At 42.6% G+C, this 22671-nt stretch overlaps 1 protein-coding gene across 5 annotated transcripts in view; it reads right to left on the bottom strand.

Moving 5' to 3' along the window:
• Nucleotides 1-22671, bottom strand: part of LOC139754810 (organic cation transporter protein-like) — a 105134-nt gene that overhangs the window by 34047 nt on the left and 48416 nt on the right. For all 5 annotated transcript variants that reach the window (XM_071672645.1, XM_071672644.1, XM_071672649.1 and 2 more), the window contains 4 exons: nucleotides 19552-19655; nucleotides 17983-18137; nucleotides 17623-17791; nucleotides 12688-12784 (listed from right to left, as the gene is read on the bottom strand). In XM_071672645.1, coding sequence (XP_071528746.1) covers nucleotides 12688-12784; nucleotides 17623-17791; nucleotides 17983-18137; nucleotides 19552-19655 — 525 coding nt within the window. The remainder of the gene's footprint in view (nucleotides 1-12687; nucleotides 12785-17622; nucleotides 17792-17982; nucleotides 18138-19551; nucleotides 19656-22671) is intronic.

The raw sequence follows: 22671 nt of genomic DNA on the forward strand, positions 1-22671 counted from the left end.
AGGTATTAAGAATATATGGTGTGGGAGGCAAGTTGTTAGAAGCAGTGAAAAGTTTTTATCGAGGATGTAAGGCATGTGTACGTGTAGGAAGAGAGGATAGTGATTGGTTCTCAGTGAATGTAGGTTTGCGGCAGGGGTGTGTGATGTCTCCATGGTTGTTTAATTTGTTTATGGATGGGGTTGTTAGGGAGGTGAATGCAAGAGTTTTGGAAAGAGGGGCAAGTATGAAGTCTGTTGGGGATGAGAGAGCTTGGGAAGTGTCAGTTGTTGTTCGCTGATGATACAGCGCTGGTGGCTGATTCATGTGAGAAACTGCAGAAGCTTGTGACTGAGTTTGGTAAAGTGTGTGAAAGAAGAAAGTTAAGAGTAAATGTGAATAAGAGCAAGGTTATTAGGTACAGTAGGGTTGAGGGTCAATTCAATTGGGAGGTGAGTTTGAATGGAGAAAAACTGGAGGAAGTGAAGTGTTTTAGATATCTGGGAGTGGATCTGGCAGCGGATGGAACCATGGAAGCGGAAGTGGATCATAGGGTGGGGGAGGGGGCGAAAATTCTGGGAGCCTTGAAGAATGTGTGGAAGTTGAGAACATTATCTTGGAAAGCAAAAATGAGTATGTTTGAAGGAATCGTGGTTCCAACAATGTTGTATGGTTGCGAGGCGTGGACTATGGATAGAGTTGTGCGCAGGAGGATGGATGTGCTGGAAATGAGATGTTTGAGGACAATGTGTGGTGTGAGGTGGTTTGATCGAGTAAGGCCCCGATCACACAAAATCTTTTTCACTCCATCTTTCCACCTCCAATTTGGTCTCCCTCTTCTCCTCGTTCCCTCCACCTCCGACACATATATCCTCTTGGTCAATCTTTCCTCACTCATTCTCTCCATGTGCTCAAACCATTTCAAAACACCCTCTTCTGCTCTCTCAACCACGCTCTTTTTATTTCCACACATCTCTCTTACCCTTACGTTACTTACTCGATCAAACCACCTCACACCACACATTGTCCTCAAACATCTCATTTCCAGCACATCCATCCTCCTGTGCACAACTCTATCCATAGCCCACGCCTCGCAACCATACAACATTGTTGGAACCACTATTCCTTCAAACATACTCATTTTTGCTTTCGGAGATAATGTTCTCGACTTCCACACATTCTTCAAGGCTCCCAGAATTTTCGCCCCCTCCCCCACCCTATGATCCACTTTCGCTTCCATGGTTCCATCCGCTGCCAGATCCACTCCCAGATATCTAAAACACTTCACTTCCTCCAGTTTTTCTCCATTCAAACTCACCTCCCAATTGACTTGACCCTCAACCCTACTGTACCTAATAACCTTGCTCTTATTCACATTTACTCTTAACTTTCTTCTTTCACACACTTTACCAAACTCAGTCACCAGCTCCTGCAGTTTCTCACATGAATCAGCTACCAGCGCTGTATCATCAGCGAACAACAACTGACTCACTTCCCAAGCTCTCTCATCCCCAACAGACTTCATACTTGCCCCTCTTTCCAAAACTCTTGCATTCACCTCCCTAACAACCCCATCCATAAACAAATTAAACAACCATGGAGACATCACACACCCCTGCCGCAAACCTACATTCACTGAGAACCAATCACTTTCCTCTCTTCCTACACGTACACATGCCTTACATCCTCGATAAAAACTTTTCACTGCTTCTAACAACTTGCCTCCCACACCATATATTCTTAATACCTTCCACAGAGCATCTCTATCAACTCTATCATATGCCTTCTCCAGATCCATAAATGTTACATACAAATCCATTTGCTTTTCTAAGTATTTCTCACATACATTCTTCAAAGCAAACACCTGATCCACACATCCTCTACCACTTCTGAAACCACACTGCTCTTCCCAAATCTGATGCTCTGTACATGCTTTCACCCCCTCAATCAATACCCTCCCATATAATTTACCAGGAATACTCAACAAACTTATACCTCTGTAATTTGAGCACTCACTCTTATCCCCTCTGCCTTTGTACAATGGCACTATGCACGCATTCCGCCAATCCTCAGGCACCTCACCGTGAGTCATACATACATTAAATAACCTTACCAACCAGTCAACAATACAGTCACCCCCTTTTTTAATAAATTCCACTGCAATACCATCCAAACATGCTGCCTTGCCGGCTTTCATCTTCCGCAAAGCTTTTACTACCTCTTCTCTGTTTACCAAATCATTTTCCCTACCCCTCTCACTTTGCACACCACCTCGACCAAAACACCCTATATCTGCCACTCTATCATCAAACACATTCAACAAACCTTCAAAATACTCACTCCATCTCCTTCTCACATCACCACTACTTGTTATCACCTCCCCATTTGCGCCCTTCACTGATGTTCCCATTTGCTCCCTTGTCTTACGCACTTTATTTACCTCCTTCCAGAACATCTTTTTATTCTCCCTAAAATTTAATGATACTCTCTCACCCCAACTCTCATTTGCCCTTTTTTTCACCTCTTGCACCTTTCTCTTCTTCTTCTTCTTCATACTATTCGCCATTTCCCGCATTAGCAAGGTAGCGTTAAGAACAGAGGACTGAGCCTTTGAGGGAATATATATATATAATATATATATATATATATATATATATATATATATATATATATATATATATATATGTATATTTATTTATTTTGCTTTGTCGGTCTCCCGCGTTTGCGAGGTAGCGCAAGGAAACAGACGAAAGAAATGGCCCAACCCACCGCCATACACATGTATATACATACACGTCCACACACGCAAATATACATACCTATACATCTCAATGTACACATATATATACACACAGACATATACATATATACACATGTACATAATTCCTACTGTCTGCCTTTATTTATTCCCATCGCCACCTCGCCACACATGGAATAACATCCCCCTCCTCCCTTCAAGTGTGCGAGGTAGTGCTAGGAAATAAAACAAAGGCCCCATTTGTTCACACTCAGTCTCTAGCTGTCATGTAATAATGCCCGAAACCACAGTTCCCTTTCCACATCCAGGCCCCACACAACTTTCCATGGTTTACCCCAGACGTTTCACATGCCCTGATTCAATCCATTGAGAACACGTCGACCCCGGTATACCACGTCGATCCAATTCACTCTATTCCTTGCCCGCCTTTCACCCTCCTGCATGTTCAGGCCCCAATCACTCAAAATCTTTTTCACTCCATCTTTCCACCTCCAATTTGGTCTCCCACTTCTCCTCATTCCCTCCACCTCTGACACATATATCCTCTTGGTAAATCTTTCCTCACTCATTATCTCCATGTGACCAAACCATTTCAAAACACCCCTTTCTGCTCTCTCAACCACACTCTTATTATTACCACACATCTCTATCACCCTATCATTACTTACTCGATCAAACCACCTCACACCACATATTGTCCTCAAACATCTCATTTCCAGCACATCCACCCTCCTCCACATAACTCTATCCATAGCCCACGCCTCGCAACCATACAACATTGTTGGAACCACTATTCCTTCAAACATACCCATTTTTGCTTTCCGAGATAATGTTCTTGACTTCCACACATTCTTCAACACTCCCAGAATTTTTGCCCCCTCCCCCACCCTATGATTCACTTCCGCTTCCATGGTTCCATCCGCTGCCAAATCCACTCCCAGATATCTAAAACGCTTCACTTCCTCCAGTTTTTCTCCATTCAAACTTACCTCCCAATTTACTTGACCCTCAACCCTACTGTACCTAATAACCTTACTCTTATTCACATTTACTCTCAACTTTCTTCTTTTACACACTTTACCAGACTCAGTCACCAGCTTCTGCAGTTTCTCACATGAATCAGCCACCAGCGCTGTATCATCAGTGAACAACAACTGACTCACTTCCCAAGCTCTCTCATCCACAACAGACTGCATACTTGCCCCTTTTTCCAAAACTCTTGCATTCACCTCCCTAACAACCCCATCCATAAACAAATTAAACAACCATGGAGACATCACACACCCCTGCCGCAAACCTACATTCACTGAGAACCAGTCACTTTCCTCTCTACCTACACGTACACATGCCTTACATCCTCGATAAAAACTTTTCACTGCTTCTAACAGCTTGCCCCCCACACCATATATTCTTAGTACCTTCCACATAGCATCTCTATCAACTCTTATCATATGCCTTCTCCAGGTCCATAAATGCTACATACAAATCCATTTGCTTTTCTAAGTATTTCTCACGTACATTCTTCAAAGGAAACACCTGATCCACACATCCTCTACCACTTCTGAAACCACACTGCTCTTCCCCAATCTGATGCTCTGTACATGCCTTCACCCTCTCAATCAATACCCTCCCATATAATTTACCAGGAATACTCAGCAAACCTATTCCTCTGAAATTTGAGCACTCACTCTTATCCCCTTTGCCTTTGTACAATGGCACTATGCAAGCATTCTGCCAATCCTCAGGCACCTCACCATGAATCATACATACATTAAATAACCTTACCAACCAGTCAACAATACAGTCACCCCTTTTTTTATAAATTCCACTGCAATACCATCCAAACCTGCTGCCTTGCCGGCTTTGATCTTCCGCAAAGCATTTACTACCTCTTCTCTGTTTACCAAATCATTTTCCCTAACCCTCTCACTTTGCACACCACCTCGACCAAAACACCCTATATCTGCCACTCTATCATCAAACACATTCAACAAACCTTGAAAATACTCACTCCATCTCCTCACATCACCACTACTTGTTATCACCTCCCCATTAGTCCCCTTCACCGAAGTTCCCATTTGTTCCGTTGTCTTACGCACTTTATTTACCTCCTTCCAAAACATCCTTTTATTCTCCCTAAAATTCGATGATACTCTCTCACCCCAACTCTCATTTGCCCTTTTTTTCACCTCTTCCACCTTTCTCTTGACCTCCTGCCTCTTTCTTTTATACATCTCCCACTCATTTCCGTTATTTCCTCGCAAAAATCGTCCAAATGCCTCTCTCTTCTCTTTCACCAATAATCTTACTTCTTCATCCCACCACTTACTACTCTTTCCAATCTGCCCACTTCCCACGCTTCTCATGCCACAAGCATTTTTTGCGCAAGCCATCACTGCTTCCCTAAATACATCCCATTCCTCCCCCACTCCCCTTACCTCCTTTGTTCTCACCTTTTTCCATTCTGTACTCGGTCTCTCTTGGTACCTCCTCACACAAGTCTCCTTCCCAAGCTCACTTATTCTCACCACTCTCTTCACCCCAACATTCTCTCTTCTTTTCTGAAAACCTCTACAAATCTTCACCTTCGCCTGCACAAGATAATGATCAGACATCCCTCCAGTTGCACCTCTCAGCACATTAGCATCCAATATATAAATATATATATATATTAGATATATATATATATATATATTATATATATATATATATATATATATATATATATTCTTTCTTTCTTTCAAACTATTCGCCATTTCCCGCATTAGTGAGGTAGCGTTAAGAACAGAGGGACTGGGCCTTGAGGAATACCCTCACCTGGCCCAATTCTCTGTTCCTTCTTTTGGAAAATTAAAAAAAAAAACGAGAGGGGAGGATTTCCAGACCCCCGCTCCCTCCTCTTTTAGTCGCCTTCTACGACACAGCAGGAATACGTGGAAGTATTCTTTCTCCCCTATCCCCAGGGATAATATATATATATATATATATATATATATAATATATATATATATATATAATATATAATATATATATAAGTTTTTAGATATCTGGGAGTGGATCTGGCAGCGGATGGAACCATGGAAGTGGAAGTGGATCATAGGGTGGGGGAGGGGCGAAAATCCTAGGAGCCTTGAAGAATGTGTGGAAGTCGAGAACATTATCTCGGAAAGCAAAAATGGGTATGTTTGAAGGAATAGTGGTTCCAACAATGTTGTATGGTTGCGAGGCGTGGGCTATGGATAGAGTTGTGCGCAGGAGGATGGATGTGCTGGAAATGAGATGTTTGAGGACAATGTGTGGTGTGAGGTGGTTTGATCGAGTAAGTAACATAAGGGTAAGAGAGATGTGTGGAAATAAAAAGAGCGTGGTTGAGAGAGCAGAAGAGGGTGTTTTGAAATGGTTTGGGCACATGGAGAGAATGAGTGAGGAAAGATTAACCAAGAGGATATATGTGTCGGAGGTGGAGGGAACGAGGAGAAGTGGGAGACCAAATTGGAGGTGGAAAGATGGAGTGAAAAAGATTTTGTGTGATCGGGGCCTGAACATGCAGGAGGGTGAAAGGAGGGCAAGGAATAGAGTGAATTGGATCGATGTGGTATACCTGGGTTGACGTGCTGTCAGTGGATTGAATCAGGGCATGTGAAGCGTCTGGGTAAACCATGGAAAGCTGTGTAGGTATGTATATTTGCGTGTGTGGACGTATGTATATACATGTGTATGGGGGTGGGTTGGGCCATTTCTTTTGTCTGTTTCCTTGCGCTACCTCGCAAACGCGGGAGACAGCGACAAAGCAAAAAAAATATATATATATATATATTGGCGGAATGCGTGCATAGTGCCATTGTACAAAGGCAAAGGGGATAAGAGTGAGTGCTCAAATTACAGAGGTATAAGTTTGTTGAGTATTCCTGGTAAATTATATGGGAGGGTATTGATTAGAGGGTGAAGGCATGTACAGAGCATCAGATTGGGGAAGAGCAGTGCGGTTTCAGAAGTGGTAGAGGATGTGTGGATCAGATGTTTGCTTTGAAGAATGTATGTGAGAAATACTTAGAAAAGCAAATGGATTTGTATGTAGCATTTATGGATCTGGAGAAGGCATATGATAGAGTTGATAGAGATGCTCTGTGGAAGGTATTAAGAATATATGGTGTGGGAGGCAAGTTGTTAGAAGCAGTGAAAAGTTTTATCGAGGATGTAAGGCATGTGTACGTGTAGGAAGAGAAGAAAGTGATTGGTTCTCAGTGAATGTAGGTTTGCGGCAGGGGTGTGTGATGTCTCCATGGTTGTTTAATTTGTTTATGGAGGGGGTTGTTAGGGAGGTAAATGCAAGAGTCCTGGAAAGAGGGCAAGTATGAAGTCTGTTGGGGATGAGAGAGCTTGGGAAGTGAGTCAGTTGTTGTTCGCTGATGATACAGCGCTGGTGGCTGATTCATGTGAGAAACTGCAGAAGCTGGTGACTGAGTTGGTAAAGTGTGTGGAAGAAGAAAGTTAAGAGTAAATGTGAATAAGAGCAAGGTTATTAGGTACAGTAGGGTTGAGGGTCAAGTCAATTGGGAGGTGAGTTTGAATGGAGAAAAACTGGAGGAAGTGAAGGTTTTAGATATCTGGGAGTGGATCTGTCAGCGGATGGAACCATGGAAGCGGAAGTGGATCATAGGGTGGGGAGGGGGCGAAAATCTTAGGAGCCTTGAAAATGTGTGGAAGTCGAGAACATTATCTCGGAAAGCAAAAATGGGTATGTTTGAAGGAATAGTGGTTCCAACAATGTTGTATGGTTGCGAGGCGTGGGCTATGGATAGAGTTGTGCGCAGGAGGATGGATGTGCTGGAAATGAGATGTTTGAGGACAATGTGTGGTGTGAGGTGGTTTGATCGAGTAAGTAACGTAAGGGTAAGAGAGATGTGTGGAAATAAAAAGAGCGTGGTTGAGAGAGCAGAAGAGGGTGTTTTGAAATGGTTTGGGCACATGGAGAGAATGAGTGAGGAAAGATTGACCAAGAGGATATATGTGTTGGAGGTGGAGGGAAAGAGGAGAAGAGGGAGACCAAATTAGAGGCGGAAAGATGGAGTGAAAAAGATTTGTGTGATCGGGGCCTGAACATGCAGGAGGGTGTAAGGAGGGCAAGGAATAGAGTGAATTGGACGATGTGGTATACAGGGTTGACGTGCTGTCAGTGGAGTGAATCAGGCATGTGAAGCGTCTGGGGTAAACCATGGAAAGCTGTGTAGGTATGTATATTTGCATGTGTGGACGTGTGTATGTACATGTGTATGGGGGGTGGGTTGGGCCATTTCTTTCGTCTGTTTCCTTGCGCTACCTCGCAAACGCGGGAGACAGCGACAAAGTAAAAAAAAAAAATATATATATATATATATATATATATATATATAATAATATATATATATATATATATATATATATAATTTATTTATTCTGCTTTGTCGCTGTCTCCCGCGTTAGTGAGGTAGCACAAGGAAACAGACGAAAGGTTGGCCCAACCCACCCACATACACGTGTATATACATACATGTCCACACACGCAAATATACATACCTATACATCTTAACGCATACATATTTATACACACACAGACATATACATATATACACATGTACATAATTCATACTGTCTGCCTTTATTCATTCCCATCACCAAAAGAAGCACAAAGAAAGGCACTAACATTTATCACAAGTATTTTTCTATTTATTACAGACCAGCTCACGAAGGCAGGACAGGATGTGTTTACAGGAGTCAGGAGGTAAGGGGTTATGAACCTTGGCATCAGACACTTGAAAATGTTAAGTGGATTACTGAAATCTAGAGAGGTAGAGTGAATGGCTCTTCCTTTATATATTTCTGCAACATTCAAAGTTTCACATCCATCCTCCCTGCTGCTAAAAATCATCTGCCTGCTTCATCTAATCTCCTGTTAAGGCTGATGTTCCTTGTTATTTTTACCATCATTTAACACTCATTGGGTGGTGTCTGTGATTATTCTAGTATAGAAATGTGTATTGCTTGTATGTTTTTGGTATCATCTGGCCAAAAACTTCAGTATCTTCCATAAGTTTGATTTATGTTTGATATTTATTCTAATCAACTCCTCCAATTATGTACATCTCTTTGATTGTTTGACTTATTGCCATGAGGCATTGCTGTTCTCACATTTACATACTGAAATCCTCTCTGCAAGGGATTTCAATGTAAACTACAAAGATTGGCTTGGTTGTAATTGGGATGATCCAGTTGATTTAAGACCCTATCTTTTTTCCTCCTTAATAGTCAGGAACAACTAGTCCATTCCCAATTTAGGCCATGGCCCACTGGACTGGTGGGCCTCATAAATTTCCTGAATGGGCCATGGGGGTCGACATATATTTGATATATGATTATATGTAAATGACCACGATGATCTACAAGTCTGTATTACACTTCAGTGTATTTTCATGGTGAACTTTAAATGTTTATAGCATTTCATTTTTTGTTGTTTGTTCTCTATAAGCATGTATATAACCCCCCACAAATTAAAATATTGATAGATTTTCCTCAAAGGTGGGTCATAAGTTCTTCAGATAAGCTAGCATCCACAAAAAGCCTTGTCTATTTCCCACATATATTTTCAAAGGCAATAAACAACTGAGGTTTATTGTGGGTACAATTATACGATCCTCTCAGGGTAAAATCATTGTGCATATGTTTGCTGCGACTAGTGCCTCTATTGGTGTAAGCTCCAGCAACCTTCCTCAGTGTGCCTCAGGCTACCTTGAGAGAATGATGTTCTTTCTTCACTTTCTTCACTCTTTCAGGCTGTCGCTTCATTTGGGAATTTTGATTTTTGGCACTTTTTCTTCCACCTGTGCTTCACAATGGTTGGTTCTTACCTTTCTGAGAGTAAGAAAGCATGATTTCTTGCCTAGAAGAAAGGAAATATGGATACACTTGACATTCCTAGCACACTAGCACTCAGAATGCACAATCAGGCAGCTACTTCCTGCAACATTTCATCAGTATTTATTTATTTATTTATTTTGCTTTGTCGCTGTCTCCCGTGTTAGTAAGGTAGTGCAAGGAAACAGACGAAAGAATAGCCCAACCCACCCACATACACATGTATATACATACACGTCCACACACGCAAATATACATACCCATACATCTCAACTTATATATACACACATAGACATATACATATATACACATGTACATAATTCATAGTCTGCCTTCATTCATTCCCATCGCCACCCTGCCACACATGAAATAACAACCCCCTCCCCCCTCATGTGCATGAGGTAGCGCTAGGAAAAGACAACAAAGGTCCCATTCATTCACACTCAGTCTCTAGCTGTCATGTAATAATGCACCGAAACCACAGCTCCCTTTCCACATCCAGGCCCCACACAACTTTCCATGGTTTACCCCAGATGCTTCACATGCCCTGGTTCAATCCATTGACAGCACGTCAACCCCGGTATACCACATCATTCCAATTCACTCTATTCCTTGCACGCCTTTCACCCTCCTGCATGTTCAGGCCCCAATCACTCAAAATCTTTTTCACTTCATCTTTCCACCTCCAGTTTGGTCTCCCACTTCTCCTCGTTCCCTCCACCTCTGACACATATATCCTCTTGCTCAATCTTTCCTCACTCATTATCTCCATGTGACCAAACCATTTCAAAACACCCCCTTCTGCTCTCTCAACCACACTCTTTTTATTACCACACATCTCTCTCACCCTATCATTACTTACTCGATCAAACCACCTCACACCACATATTGTCCTCAAACATCTCATTTCCAGCACATCCACCCTCCTCCACACAACTCTATCCATAGCCCACGCCTCGCAACCGTACAACATTGTTGGAACCACTATTCTGTCAAACATACCCATTTTTGCTTTCCGAGATAATGTTCTCGACTTCCACACATTCTTCAACGCTCCCAGAATTTTCGCCCCCTCCCCCACCCTATGATTCATTTCCGCTTCCATGGTTCCATCCGCTGCCAAATCCACTCCCAGATATCTAAAACACTTCACTTCCTCCAGTTTTTCTCCATTCAAACTTATCTCCCAATTTACTTGACCCTCAACCCTACTGTACCTAATAACCTTACTCTTATTCACATTTACTCTCAACTTTCTTCTTTCATACACTTTACCAGACTCAGTCACCAGCTTCTGCAGTTTCTCACATGAATCAGCCACCAGCGCTGTATCATCAGCGAACAACAACTGACTCACTTCCCAAGCTCTCTCATCCACAACAGAATGCATACTTGCCCCTTTTTCCAAAACTCTTGCATTCACCTCCCTAACAACCCCATCCATAAACAAATTAAACAACCATGAAGACATCACACACCCCTGCCGCAAACTTACATTCACTGAGAACCAATCACTTTCCTGTCTTCCTACACGTACACATGCCTTATATCCTCGATAAAAACTTTTCACTGCTCCTAACAACTTGCCTCCCACACCATATATTCTTAATACCTTCCACAGAGCATCTCTATCAACTCTATCATATGCCTTCTCCAGATCCATAAATGCTACATACAAATCCATTTGCTTTTCTAAGTATTTCTCACATACATTCTTCAGAGCAAACACCTGATCCACACATCCTCTACCCCTTCATCAGTATCTCACCTTATTCAGATCAAGACCCTGTGGAGCCAAAACATGGACCTAGGATACCTCAGGAACCTTGCCAGTTTCATGCTCAGATATCTTCAGATGATGATAATCAAAGCCAGAGGAGAGATGAAAGTCATAACATGTAAGTGTAACATTGCCTTTGAAAATGTATGGGGAAGCAGACAAGGTGTTTTTGTGGACATCACCTCAGAAAGGTTAGGAACCAGAGAATTAGCCAAGCATGCATCATAAGTTTCTTATAGTCAACATTAGTTCTTTAACATACTAAACATCTTTTTCTCCCTCTGAACTCTCTCAGTACAGTTACACTATCTGTCCCCCTTAGGGTCTTCTCCCCACAATCTTTTTCACTCAATTTCATTATGTCTGTCCCCTATCTCCCCTTGAAATGCTCACTTTGATACTTTGGGAGGGGTCAGTTATCCTCCTCAGCTTTTATAAAATACTAACTCTCCTTGTGAATACTACTGCTTTGCTAACCAGGATACCTCCAGTTATGCTAATAGTACAGTGGAGATTATCTTGGCTGAGATGGGTTCCTACATGCCTTCTTCTACCTAACTCTTACCCTCTCAGCCATGGTTCAATCATGCTAGCTGACCATTGTCACATCAGATACAGAATGCATCAGGCCATGGAACTCCTCATTTCTCATGCACCTCATTTTCCCTTCGTTTCTGTTGAAAATCTTTGCAAAGGCCTCCTACATGGAATCATGCATGCATTCATAAAAAGAAATCAGGCACTATGATTAATCATAAATAAAGAATACCCATATACCAAAGATAATGAAGACCAACGTCAACATCTTCTGTTGAAACAGATACATGATTAACAAGAGAAGCACAAAATATGTGGCGGAAACTAGAAGACACATACTAAAGACATATTCAAGACCTTGCCAGCAATACAAATGTGGAACACACTTGGTTTACAGGGAGTCTCAGAGTCATGAGAGAAGCTCCTGAAATTCATATACACAATACGCAGCTTTCAGCTTAGCTTAACTAATTTCTTTCCTAATCAATGAACATCAGTCCACTCTCAGGATAGGATATATAGATAAAGCACCAAAGATACAGATCCAGCATACCATCCACACACTCTAATAACCCTACATGATACAAAAGTTTAAATTGTAATTACTTCAATTTCTCCATTTTACCCTACCCTCTCCTTCCTTTTTCCCTGCCTAACCATTCCATTGAAAGAAAAAAAAAACTCTACCATCAACACAGTTAGTGGATTATTGTATTAATCTCCCCTTGGCATGCACACACACACCTCTTTCTTGTTGACTTTAGCTGCCTTCATCAGGATGACTCTAGCATCATCCTTCCTGCCCTTCGTGATGAGCCAGCGGGTAGACTCTGGGATGATCCTGGGGAAAAATTATGTACTCTCATTACAGCAGTAGAATTCTTCACTTACACCAGCCCTGCACTTACTAAGGAAGAGATCTAGGCAGTGATATCTGACTTTTCAAGATGTTGAAGTGTATTATGTACATATAAAGGAGGGTAGTAGAATGTGAAGGTACCCCAGAGTGATATATGCATTTGACAATCACTTTGAGTAACTAAATTTTGAGAGGTTAATAAGGCTTGGTAATAGAAGTTTCTCAGTTTCAGATCGAATGTTGTCAAATTCAGTGAATCATTTTCATTTTTTTCTTTAAGGTGACTTAATTTGGGGAGAATAAGTGGCTATCATTTGGGGAAGTAAACAAGTGAGCCTAAGCTACAGCATAATGGTTCAACTTTGGCTAGTGAAGAGGTAGTTAAGTTTTTTTATAACCAAAAGGCAGTGCTCAGTGTTGGCTAAAGATCTAAATTGTCTTCATGACAGAAGCTATTTTGTGCTATTAAGATTCATTGCTGTTATCACTGATAAGTGCAGTGTGTAAGGTTCTGGAAAAGGTTTTCTGAGAGCGAATGGATGACTGCAGAAAAGGAAGTCAGCTCTGGGGAAACAAGGTTAAAATGTAACAAACCTCTTAGAGCTCTGTGAGAGAATGAGCACAGTCTTAGACAAAAGGAAAGACTGGGTGGATTGTCTGTATCTGGACAGCCAGAAAGGTTTCATCACTATACCATGTAGGAGGCAGATTAAGAAACTATAGAACCAGTCAGAAATAAGTTGTAACTCCTTCAATGAATAGAAGATTATCTCAGTAGAAGGGAACAAAGGATACATATCAGAAGAGCCTTCCTCAAATGGGTCGGGGTGACCAGGTTTCTGTTTTGGGACTTACTCTTTTTGATCTGTGTAAATTGCTTGTCAGATGGTAAAGACTTACTTGAATATGTTTTTAAATGATGCAAAGGTCATGAAAGATGTGAAAAGGGACCTAAAGAGACTCCAAGTGTGTCTGATACATGGTTGATGGATTTCAACTTGAGCAAATGTAAAGTAATGAGGATGGAGCAGAGGGAAAGAAGGCCTCAAAATAGTTATTGTCTAACTGGAAATAAGCTTCAGGATTCTGTGTGTGAGAAGGAATTGAGAGTCAACATCATCCCTAACGTGTCACCAAAATTCCACATTAGGAGAAAAGTTAAGGAGATAAACTGTCTGCTGGCAAGTATTACAACAGCTTTCAAGTACATGAATAAGGAAGTATTTAGTGGGCTGTTCATATGCTACATAAGGCCAAAACAAGAATATTATGCTTCTCAAGTTTAGTCACCACACCTAAAGAAGCATAAAGAGCTAACACAGAAGATTCTGGGGAGGGTGACAAGGTAGTACCAGAATTAAGAGTGCTGAATTACTGGGAATGGCTAGAGAGGCTTTGAATTTGCCTGCTTTAGATGAGAGTGAAGTGAAGGGTAACCTGATTACAACTCTTAAGTTAAAAAATAGATCAGTGATGTGGACAATGAACAGTGCTTCGAGAAATGTATGGATAGAGCAACCAAAGAACAAAACATGAAACTAAGCAAGAAACTTGTTAGAATAGATGCAAAGAAGTACTTTCATAGTACAAGAGTGGTGGATGAATGAAATTAGATGACATGGTTAATGCAGACAGTATACATGCATTTAAGTGGTACATATGATAGTAGAGAATGTTAAAGAGATTGGACCCAACAAAAGTAGAACTCCCTGACCGTATAAGAAATATTGCTCGCACAATATGAATATTATATTGCAGGAGTCTCTGTGCAAGGGAGAATTCAGATTTGGCATTGTCCCAGATCTGTTGCCATTTTTCCACATTATGAGAATAGTAAAGGAAACAGACTGTCTTTTGGCAAATATTAGAATAACAGTTATGTATATAGATTATGAAATATTTAGCAAGCTGTTTGCATCATACATAAGGACAAAACTAGAATATGCTTTTCATGCTTGGTTGTTGAACCTAAAGAAGCCACGAGAATTAATACAGAAAAGTCACAGGAGATTAACAAAGTTGGTACCTGAATTACAAGAGCTGAGTTACAGAATAAGGAATCTTAAATTTTGCCCAGCTTGGAAGAAACAATAATAATGGGTGACTGATCACAACCTATAAATTTTTAAACCCTACAGATGATACAGACAGTGAACAGTTCTTTGAAAGATGTAGGTATAGAGTAACAGAGGACGTAGCATGAAATTGAGTAAGCAACTTACTGAAACAGATATTAAAAGTACTTTTATGATATGAGTGGTAGGTGAATGAAATAAAGTGAATTAGGACATAGTAATTACAGACATTATGCAGATGTTTAAAAGGCTGTATGAAAGTAGAGATTATTCAGTATGGCACCCAAAGAGTGTAAAGTTATCTTACAAACACACACATGCACAACTTTACGTAGTTAAATATGACTGATGACAATGACAGAGATTTAGGGATGTAACAAGTAGAGGACATAACATGAAACTAAGCCAGAAACTTATTAGAAAAGATGTGTGAAAGTACTTTTACAGAATAAACATGATATTATACCAAAAACTTATTAAAAATGATGTATGAAAGTACTTTTATCCATGTTCACCACCAAATTTCTGGCAACTGATGATTCAGTACCTCCTTTAGTCTCCACAAAATTACGTGAGGGAACTTGAAATTACCGTGGCCACCAGACTAGCTTACTGAGAGGCCACAGATGGCGTTGTGTGTAGGGCGTGCTTATTTGCTTTCTTTACATTGCACTTGTTGGTGGTGATACCATAATTCTGTGAGATTCTTAGCTTATTTTGCTTGAATTTAACCCTAGCTATGGCTTCTAAGACATATGAGAGTGTTATTCATGGTGTCAAACATAAACACCAGTCCATATTGATCCAAGATAAAGTAAAACTTGAAAAAATGGACCCTGGTGTTTCAGTGCATAAGCTTTGTGACATCTACAGTGTTGGTTCATCAACTGTTTATGATATAAAGAAGCAAAAGGAGAAGATATTGAAATTCTATGGAGACAGCGATTCCAAGAAGCAAATGGCGGTTAGAAAAACTATGAAAGATGGTAAGACTACTGAGCACGCTTGAGTGATGATGGAATGGTTTCGACAGCATCAGAATGTTGGAGTGGACTTGTCAAGTAGCATGATAATGGATCAGGCTATGTTGTTCCATAAAGAACTTAAATTATAACATGAGTGTGACTATAGTGAAGGGTGTGGCTTCAAAGATTCAAGAAGCGTCAAATTTGTATGAATAAAGTGTGCAGAGAAAAGTGGTCTGCAAACCACGAAGGAGCTGCCGAGTATGTGGAGAATTTTGCAAAACTCATAGCTGACGAGCACCTCAGTCCTGAGCAAGTGTATGATGCAGACGAAACTGCATTACTCTAGCGATGCACACCCAAGAAAACACTAATAACAGAAGACGAAGAAGACCCCACAGGATTCAAACAATCTAAGGAAAGACTTATCATCTTAAGGGTGCTCAAACATTTAATATGTTTGAATTAGATTTCTAGCAGTCCATGGTATACTTTAGACACATGGGAGATGTATAATTAGTGGGTTAGAGGTGTGTTGATGAATTATTATTACGTGGCCACAGTTGGTCTGGCAAAGTGGTTAATCCGGCAAGGCTTTGGAACCAAGAGTGCTGTGAAATCTGTAGTGTACCTGTAGTATAAGAGTATGGGATGAATGGAATGAAATGAGTAAAGTCATAATTAATGCAGGCAGCCTACAGAAATTTAAGAAACTGCATGAGAGAGAATGTTCGAGAGATGGTGCCCCACAAGTGTAAACCTCCCTCCCCACATAGTACAAACAGGTAATGACAGCAGTAGAGCTGCTTGCTCCATGAGGCTAGAGTTCCAACAGACTGGATGGAAGCAAATGTTGTACTAATATTCAAAAGCAGGTGATGGGGTGGTAGCCCTGAATTAGATAACTGTGTTACCATGAAGCATGGTCTGCCAGATGATGTAGGGTGTAATTAGGAGACAGACAGAGGAACTCATGACAGACTACAACTACTTACTGACAGACTGTATGTTTAGGGAAGGAAAATCATTCTGTGAACATATTGGTACTAGAATTTTATAAGTCTAAGAATCACATCAGAGAAAAGGGATGGGAGGGTGGCCTATATGCAGGGTATTCTTGGATCACCTACAGGCTATTGATGATTAAGCTGAATGTCCAGTCAGGTGTTGTATAGTGACACTGCATTAATGAAGTAGTGCTCATATGACCTTAAGAGGTCAGAGTACTCTAGGGAGCCTCCCTAGTTATGTCAGGTGTCCTGTGCTGAACCCACTGCTGTTTGTGACCCATGTATAAGACTGACTAGATGAGAATGAAATGTGCCTGACTATGAACTAGAGATTATTGAAGTTGGGGTATGAATGATGGGGATTGGGGATGGTAGGGGATTATTGATGGTAGGGAAGTGTGAGTGGTAGAGGAGTGTAGATGGTGGGGGAGTGTGGGTGGCAGAGTGTAGATGGTGGGGGAGTGTGGTTGGTGGGAGAATGTATATTGTGGGTGAGTGTAGATCATGAGGAGTGTGACTCATAGGAAAGTATGGATGATGGGAATGTGTAGATAGTTGCGGAGTGTGGATGGTGGAGGAGTATGGTTGATGGAGAGGTGTGGGTAGTTGAGAGTGATAGGTGATGGGGGAGTGTGCATGGTGAGAGAGTGTGGATGGTGGGGTATATGGATGTTAGGGGATAGTGGGTGATAAGGGAGTGTAGATGATGGAACCTTGGATGGTGGTGAGTATGGATGTTAGGTAGTGTAAGTAAGGGGGGTAAGACTTGCCAGTAGTAAGGGATGAAGAAGATGGCTGGTAGCGTCATGGTAACCTGGAGCCAGCGCCAGGAAGAGATGCCCCAGGCCAGAGCAGCTGCTGTGAAGTAGCCCACTGTGTAGAAGGCCTGGGCCAGCACGCCCACAAGCACACGCCAGCTCTTGCCCACCAGCTCCAGGGCTGCCAACCAATCAGGGCCAAGGTTAAGTATGCCTCACAACTGGTCGGCTATGGGTACAATATCACCAAGGCTATATGGCCATGTAAATGGATGCTGGGTGAAAGGGAGGTGTGGGTGTATTGGCCACATATTGTGAGGGTGTTGAAGCTGTTTACCATGGTGTTGAGACTGTGTACCATGGGATACTTACCCATGACATAGGCGACAAGGAAGACGCCCTGTAGGGAGCTGCCCAGGACAAACCTGAAGATGGTGAAGGTGTAGTATTCTGGAATGATGGCCTGCCCTAGACCCACCACCACCATCAACAGCAAGGCGCTCAGGAACACCGGCTTACGGCCATACCTGTGGTATGCCACGATATAATCAGTTTCTCCCCATACATAACCCCAGCAAATAATGCAACGATTACCATTAAGGAAAATGGTGTGATGTGCCACCACCGAAAGTGCTCTTACCTCACCACATGCTGCTCCTCCTACTGGGTCACATACAAGGCACCTCCAGCAACCTAGCTAGATCCATCCTCAACCTCTACTTGCTGTAGCTTGTTCCTGTGTCCCTTAATGGTTGCTTGCATCACCAGTGTCCCAGAGTGGCCATCTGGGTCACCAGTTTTCTTTAATGGCCACCTGGGTCACCAGAGTCCCTTAGTGGCCCACTGGGTCTTCAGTGTCCTTTAGTGACCAACTGAGTCTCCAGTGTCCCTTAGTGGCCAACTGGGTCTCTAGTGTCCCATAGTGACCAACAGGGTCTCCAGTGTCTCTTGGTGGCCAACTGGATCTCCAGTGCCCCTTAGTGGCCAACTGGGTCTCCAGTGTCCCTTAGTGGCCAATTGGGTCTCCAGTGTCCCTTAGTGGCCAACTGGGTCTCCAGTGTCCCTTAGTGGCCACCTGGGTCACCAGTACCAGTCAATATTCAGCTGTGTCCCAGTGTTAATTCGTGTCGTTATTTGACCCACCAGTCCCGCTGTCCGTCTTGGCTACTGTATTGATATTAACATCAGTAACTATACCCATCTGACATACTGAAGATATAAACCCACAGATATGGCTGTGTCTTGCTCCATCCTGACTGACTCCTTTGTCTCACCCTGAAGGGCCACACTGCCCTACCTTGGCTGGTTGCACTGCTCTATCCTGGCTGGCTGTACTGCTCTACCCTGCCTGGCTGCACGGCCCTACCCTGGCTGACTGCACTGCCCTTCCCTGGCTGACTGCACTGCCCTACCCTGACTGGCTGCACTGCCTTACCATGGCTGGCTGTATTGCCCAACCCTGGCTGGCTGCACTGCCCAACTCTGGCTGGCCGCACTGCCCTCCCCTGGCTGACTGCACTGCCCTCCCCTGGCTGGCTGCAGTGCCCAACCCTGGCTGACTGCCTGCATTGCCCAACCCTGGCTGGCTGCATTGCCCAACCCTGGCTGGCTGCATTGCCCAACTCTGGCTGGCTGCACTGCCTTACCCTGGCTGGCTGCATTGCCTTACCCTGGCTGGCAGCACTGTCCTATCCTAGCTGGCTGCACTGCTCTACCCTGGCTGGCTGCACTGCCCTTTCTAACCCTCTCAACATCTCAACATCCTGTGGGCTCTATTAGTTGGAAGAAAACAAAAATGGAAAATCAATATTAATAACAAATGTAAAATGCCCTGCAGAGCAGGATGAGGAACCTCAAGGAGTGTATAAAGAAATATACAAATGATTCAACAGGTCAAAAGAACCCACCTTATGGAGAGGAACCAGTCATGTCGTGACCCACCTGTCAGACAGGTCACCGAAGAGGTAGGATCCCACCAGCATGCCCACCATGTACACGCTCTGCACCGTGGCCCGCAGCCATGCGTCATTACACACTAGTCCGTACTGTAATGAATCCCTGCTTCATTAATCTCCCTACCCTCCTACTTACTCTTGACCATCTCCCTACCCTACTGTACAACTCCTGACCATCATCTCCCTACCTTATTGCACACTCCTGACCATCATCTCCCTACTTTCCTGCACACTTCTAACCATCATCCCCCTACCTTCCTGTACACTTCTGACCATCATCTCCCTACCTTCCTGTACACTTCTGACCATCATCTCCATACCTTCCTGCACACTCCTGACCATCACTTCTGAATAAAGGCACTATACGTTGAAGACATGAAGACAGTAGTACACTGTTAAGCTGTACCAGAATATGCACACAAACTATTTTTTGTTTTAACTGAGAGGAAAAACAAGATCCAGAACCCTAGCTTTTTGGCCCACCTCCAACACCATCACTCAGCTAGTCTTGGTGTACACCTGCCACTCACCACCACTTCTGACTCCCTCCACCCTGCCTCCCTAGCCACAAAATGACGCTAAAGAGGTGGTACATAATGGAAAAAGGTGAGAACAAAGGACATAAGGGGAGTGAGGGAGGAATGGGATGTAATTAGGGAAGCAGTGATGGCTTGCGCAAAAGATGCTTGTGGCATGAGAAGTGTGGGAGGTGGGCAGATTAGAGGGTAGTGAGTGGTGGGATGAAGAAGTAAGATTATTAGTGAAAGAGAAGAGAGAGGCATTTGGACGATTTTTGGAGGGGAAACAATGTAAATGAGTGGGAGATCTATAAAAGAAAGAGGCAGGAGGTCAAGAGGAAGGTGCAAGAGGTGAAAAAGAGGGCAAATGAGAGTTGGGGTGAGAGAGTATCATTAGATTTTAGGGAGAATAAAAAGATGCTTTTGAAGGAGATAAATAATGTGTATAAGACAAGGGAATCAATGGGAACTTCAGTGAAGGGGGCTAATGGGGAGGTGATAACAAGTAGTGGTGATTTGAGAAGGAGATGGAGTGAGTATTTTGAAGGTTTGTTGGATGTGTTTGATGATAGAGTGGCAGATATAGGGTGTTTTGGTTGAGGTGGTGTGCAAAGTGAGAGGGTTAGGGAGAATGATTTAGTAAACAGAGATGAGGTAGTAAAAGCTTTGCGCAAGATGAAAGCTGGCAAGGCAGTGGGTTTGGATGGTATTGCAGTGGAATCTATTAAAAAAGGGAGTGACTGTATTGTTGACTGATTGGTAAGGTTATTTAATGATATTTATGACTCATGGTGAGGTGCCTGAGGATTGGCAAAATGCTTGCATAGTGCCATTGTACAAAGGCAAAGGGGATAAAAGTGAGTGCTCAGATTACAGAGGTATAAGTTTCTTGAGTATTCCTGCTTAATTATATGGGAGGGTATTGATTGAGAGGGTGAAGGCATGTACAGAGCATCAGATTGGGGAAGAGCAGTGTGGTTTCAGAAGTAGTAGAGGATGTGTGGATCAGGTGTTCTTTGAAGAATGTATGTGAGAAATACTTAGAAAAGCAAATGGATTTGTATGTAGCTTTTATGGATCTGGAGAAGGCATATGATAGAGTTGATAGAGATGCTCTGTGGAAGGTATTAAGAATATATGGTGTGCTAGGCAAGTTTTTAGAAGCAGTGAAAAGTTTTTATCGAGGATGTAAGGAATGTGTACATGTAGGAAGAGAGGAAAGTGATTGGTTCTCAGTGAATGTAGGTTTGCGACAGGGGTGTGTGATGTCTCCATGGTTGTTTAATTTGTTTATGGATGGGGTTGTTAGGGAGGTGAATGCAAGAGTTTTGGAAAAAGGGGCAAGTATGCAGTCTGTTATGGATGAGAGAGCTTGGGAAGTGAGTCAGTTGTTGTTCGCTAATGATAAAGCGCTGGTGGCTGATTCATATGAGAAACTGCAGAAGCTGGTGACTGAGTTGGGTAAAGTATGAGAAAGAAGAAAGCTGAGAGTAAATGTGAATAAAAACAAGGTTATTAGGTACAGTAGGGTTAAGGGACAAATCAATTGGGAGGTAAGTTTGAATGGAGAAAAACTGGAGGAAGTGAAGTGTTTTAGATATCTGGGAGTGTATTTGGCAGCGGATGGAACCATGGAAGCGGAAGTAAATCGTAGGGTTCGGAGGGGGCGAAAGTTCTGGGAGCGTTGAAGAATGTGTGGAAGTCGAGATCATTATCTCGGAAAGCAAAAACGGGTATGTTTGAAGAAATAGTGGTTCCAACAATGTTGTATGGTTGCGAGGCATGGGCTATGGATAGAGTTGTGCGGAGGAGGGTGGATATGCTGGAAATGAGATGTTTCAGGACAATATGAGTGTGAGGTGGTTTGATCGAGTAAGTAATAATAGGGTAAGAGAGATGTGTGGTAATAAAAAGATTGTGGTTGAGAGAGCAGAAGAGGGTGTTTTGAAATGGTTTGGTCACATGGAGAGAATGAGTGAGGAAAGATTGACCAAGAGGATATATGTGTCAGAGGTGGAGCGAACGAGAAGTGGGAGACCAAATTGGAGGTGGAAAGATGGAGTGATAAAGGTTTTGAGTAATCAGGGCCTGAACATGCAGGAGGGTGAAAGACGTGCAAGGAATAGAGTGAATTGGAACGATGTGGTATACCGGGGTCTACATGCTGTCACTGGGCTAAACCAGGGCGTGTGAAGCATCTAGGGTAAACCATGGAAAGTTCTGTGGGGCCTGGATGTAGAAAGGGAGGTGTGGTTTCGGTGCATTATTACATGACAGCTAGAGACTGAGTGTGAACAAATGGGACCTTTGTTGTCTTTTCCTAGCCCTACCTCGCACACATGAGGGGGGAGGGGTTGTTATTTCATGTGTGGCGAGGTGGCGATGGGAATGAATAAAGGCAGACAGTATGAATTATGTACATGTGTATATATGTATATGTCTGTGTGTGTATATACACGTATACGTTGAGATGTATAGGTATGTATATTTGCGTGTGTGGACGTGTATGTATATACATGGCTATGTGGGTGAGTTGGGCCATTCTTTCGTCTGTTTCCTTGCACTGCTTCGCTGACGCAGGAGACAGT

The sequence above is a fragment of the Panulirus ornatus genome, chromosome 17 (genome assembly GCF_036320965.1).
Source record: "Panulirus ornatus isolate Po-2019 chromosome 17, ASM3632096v1, whole genome shotgun sequence".
NCBI lineage: Eukaryota > Metazoa > Arthropoda > Malacostraca > Decapoda > Palinuridae > Panulirus > Panulirus ornatus.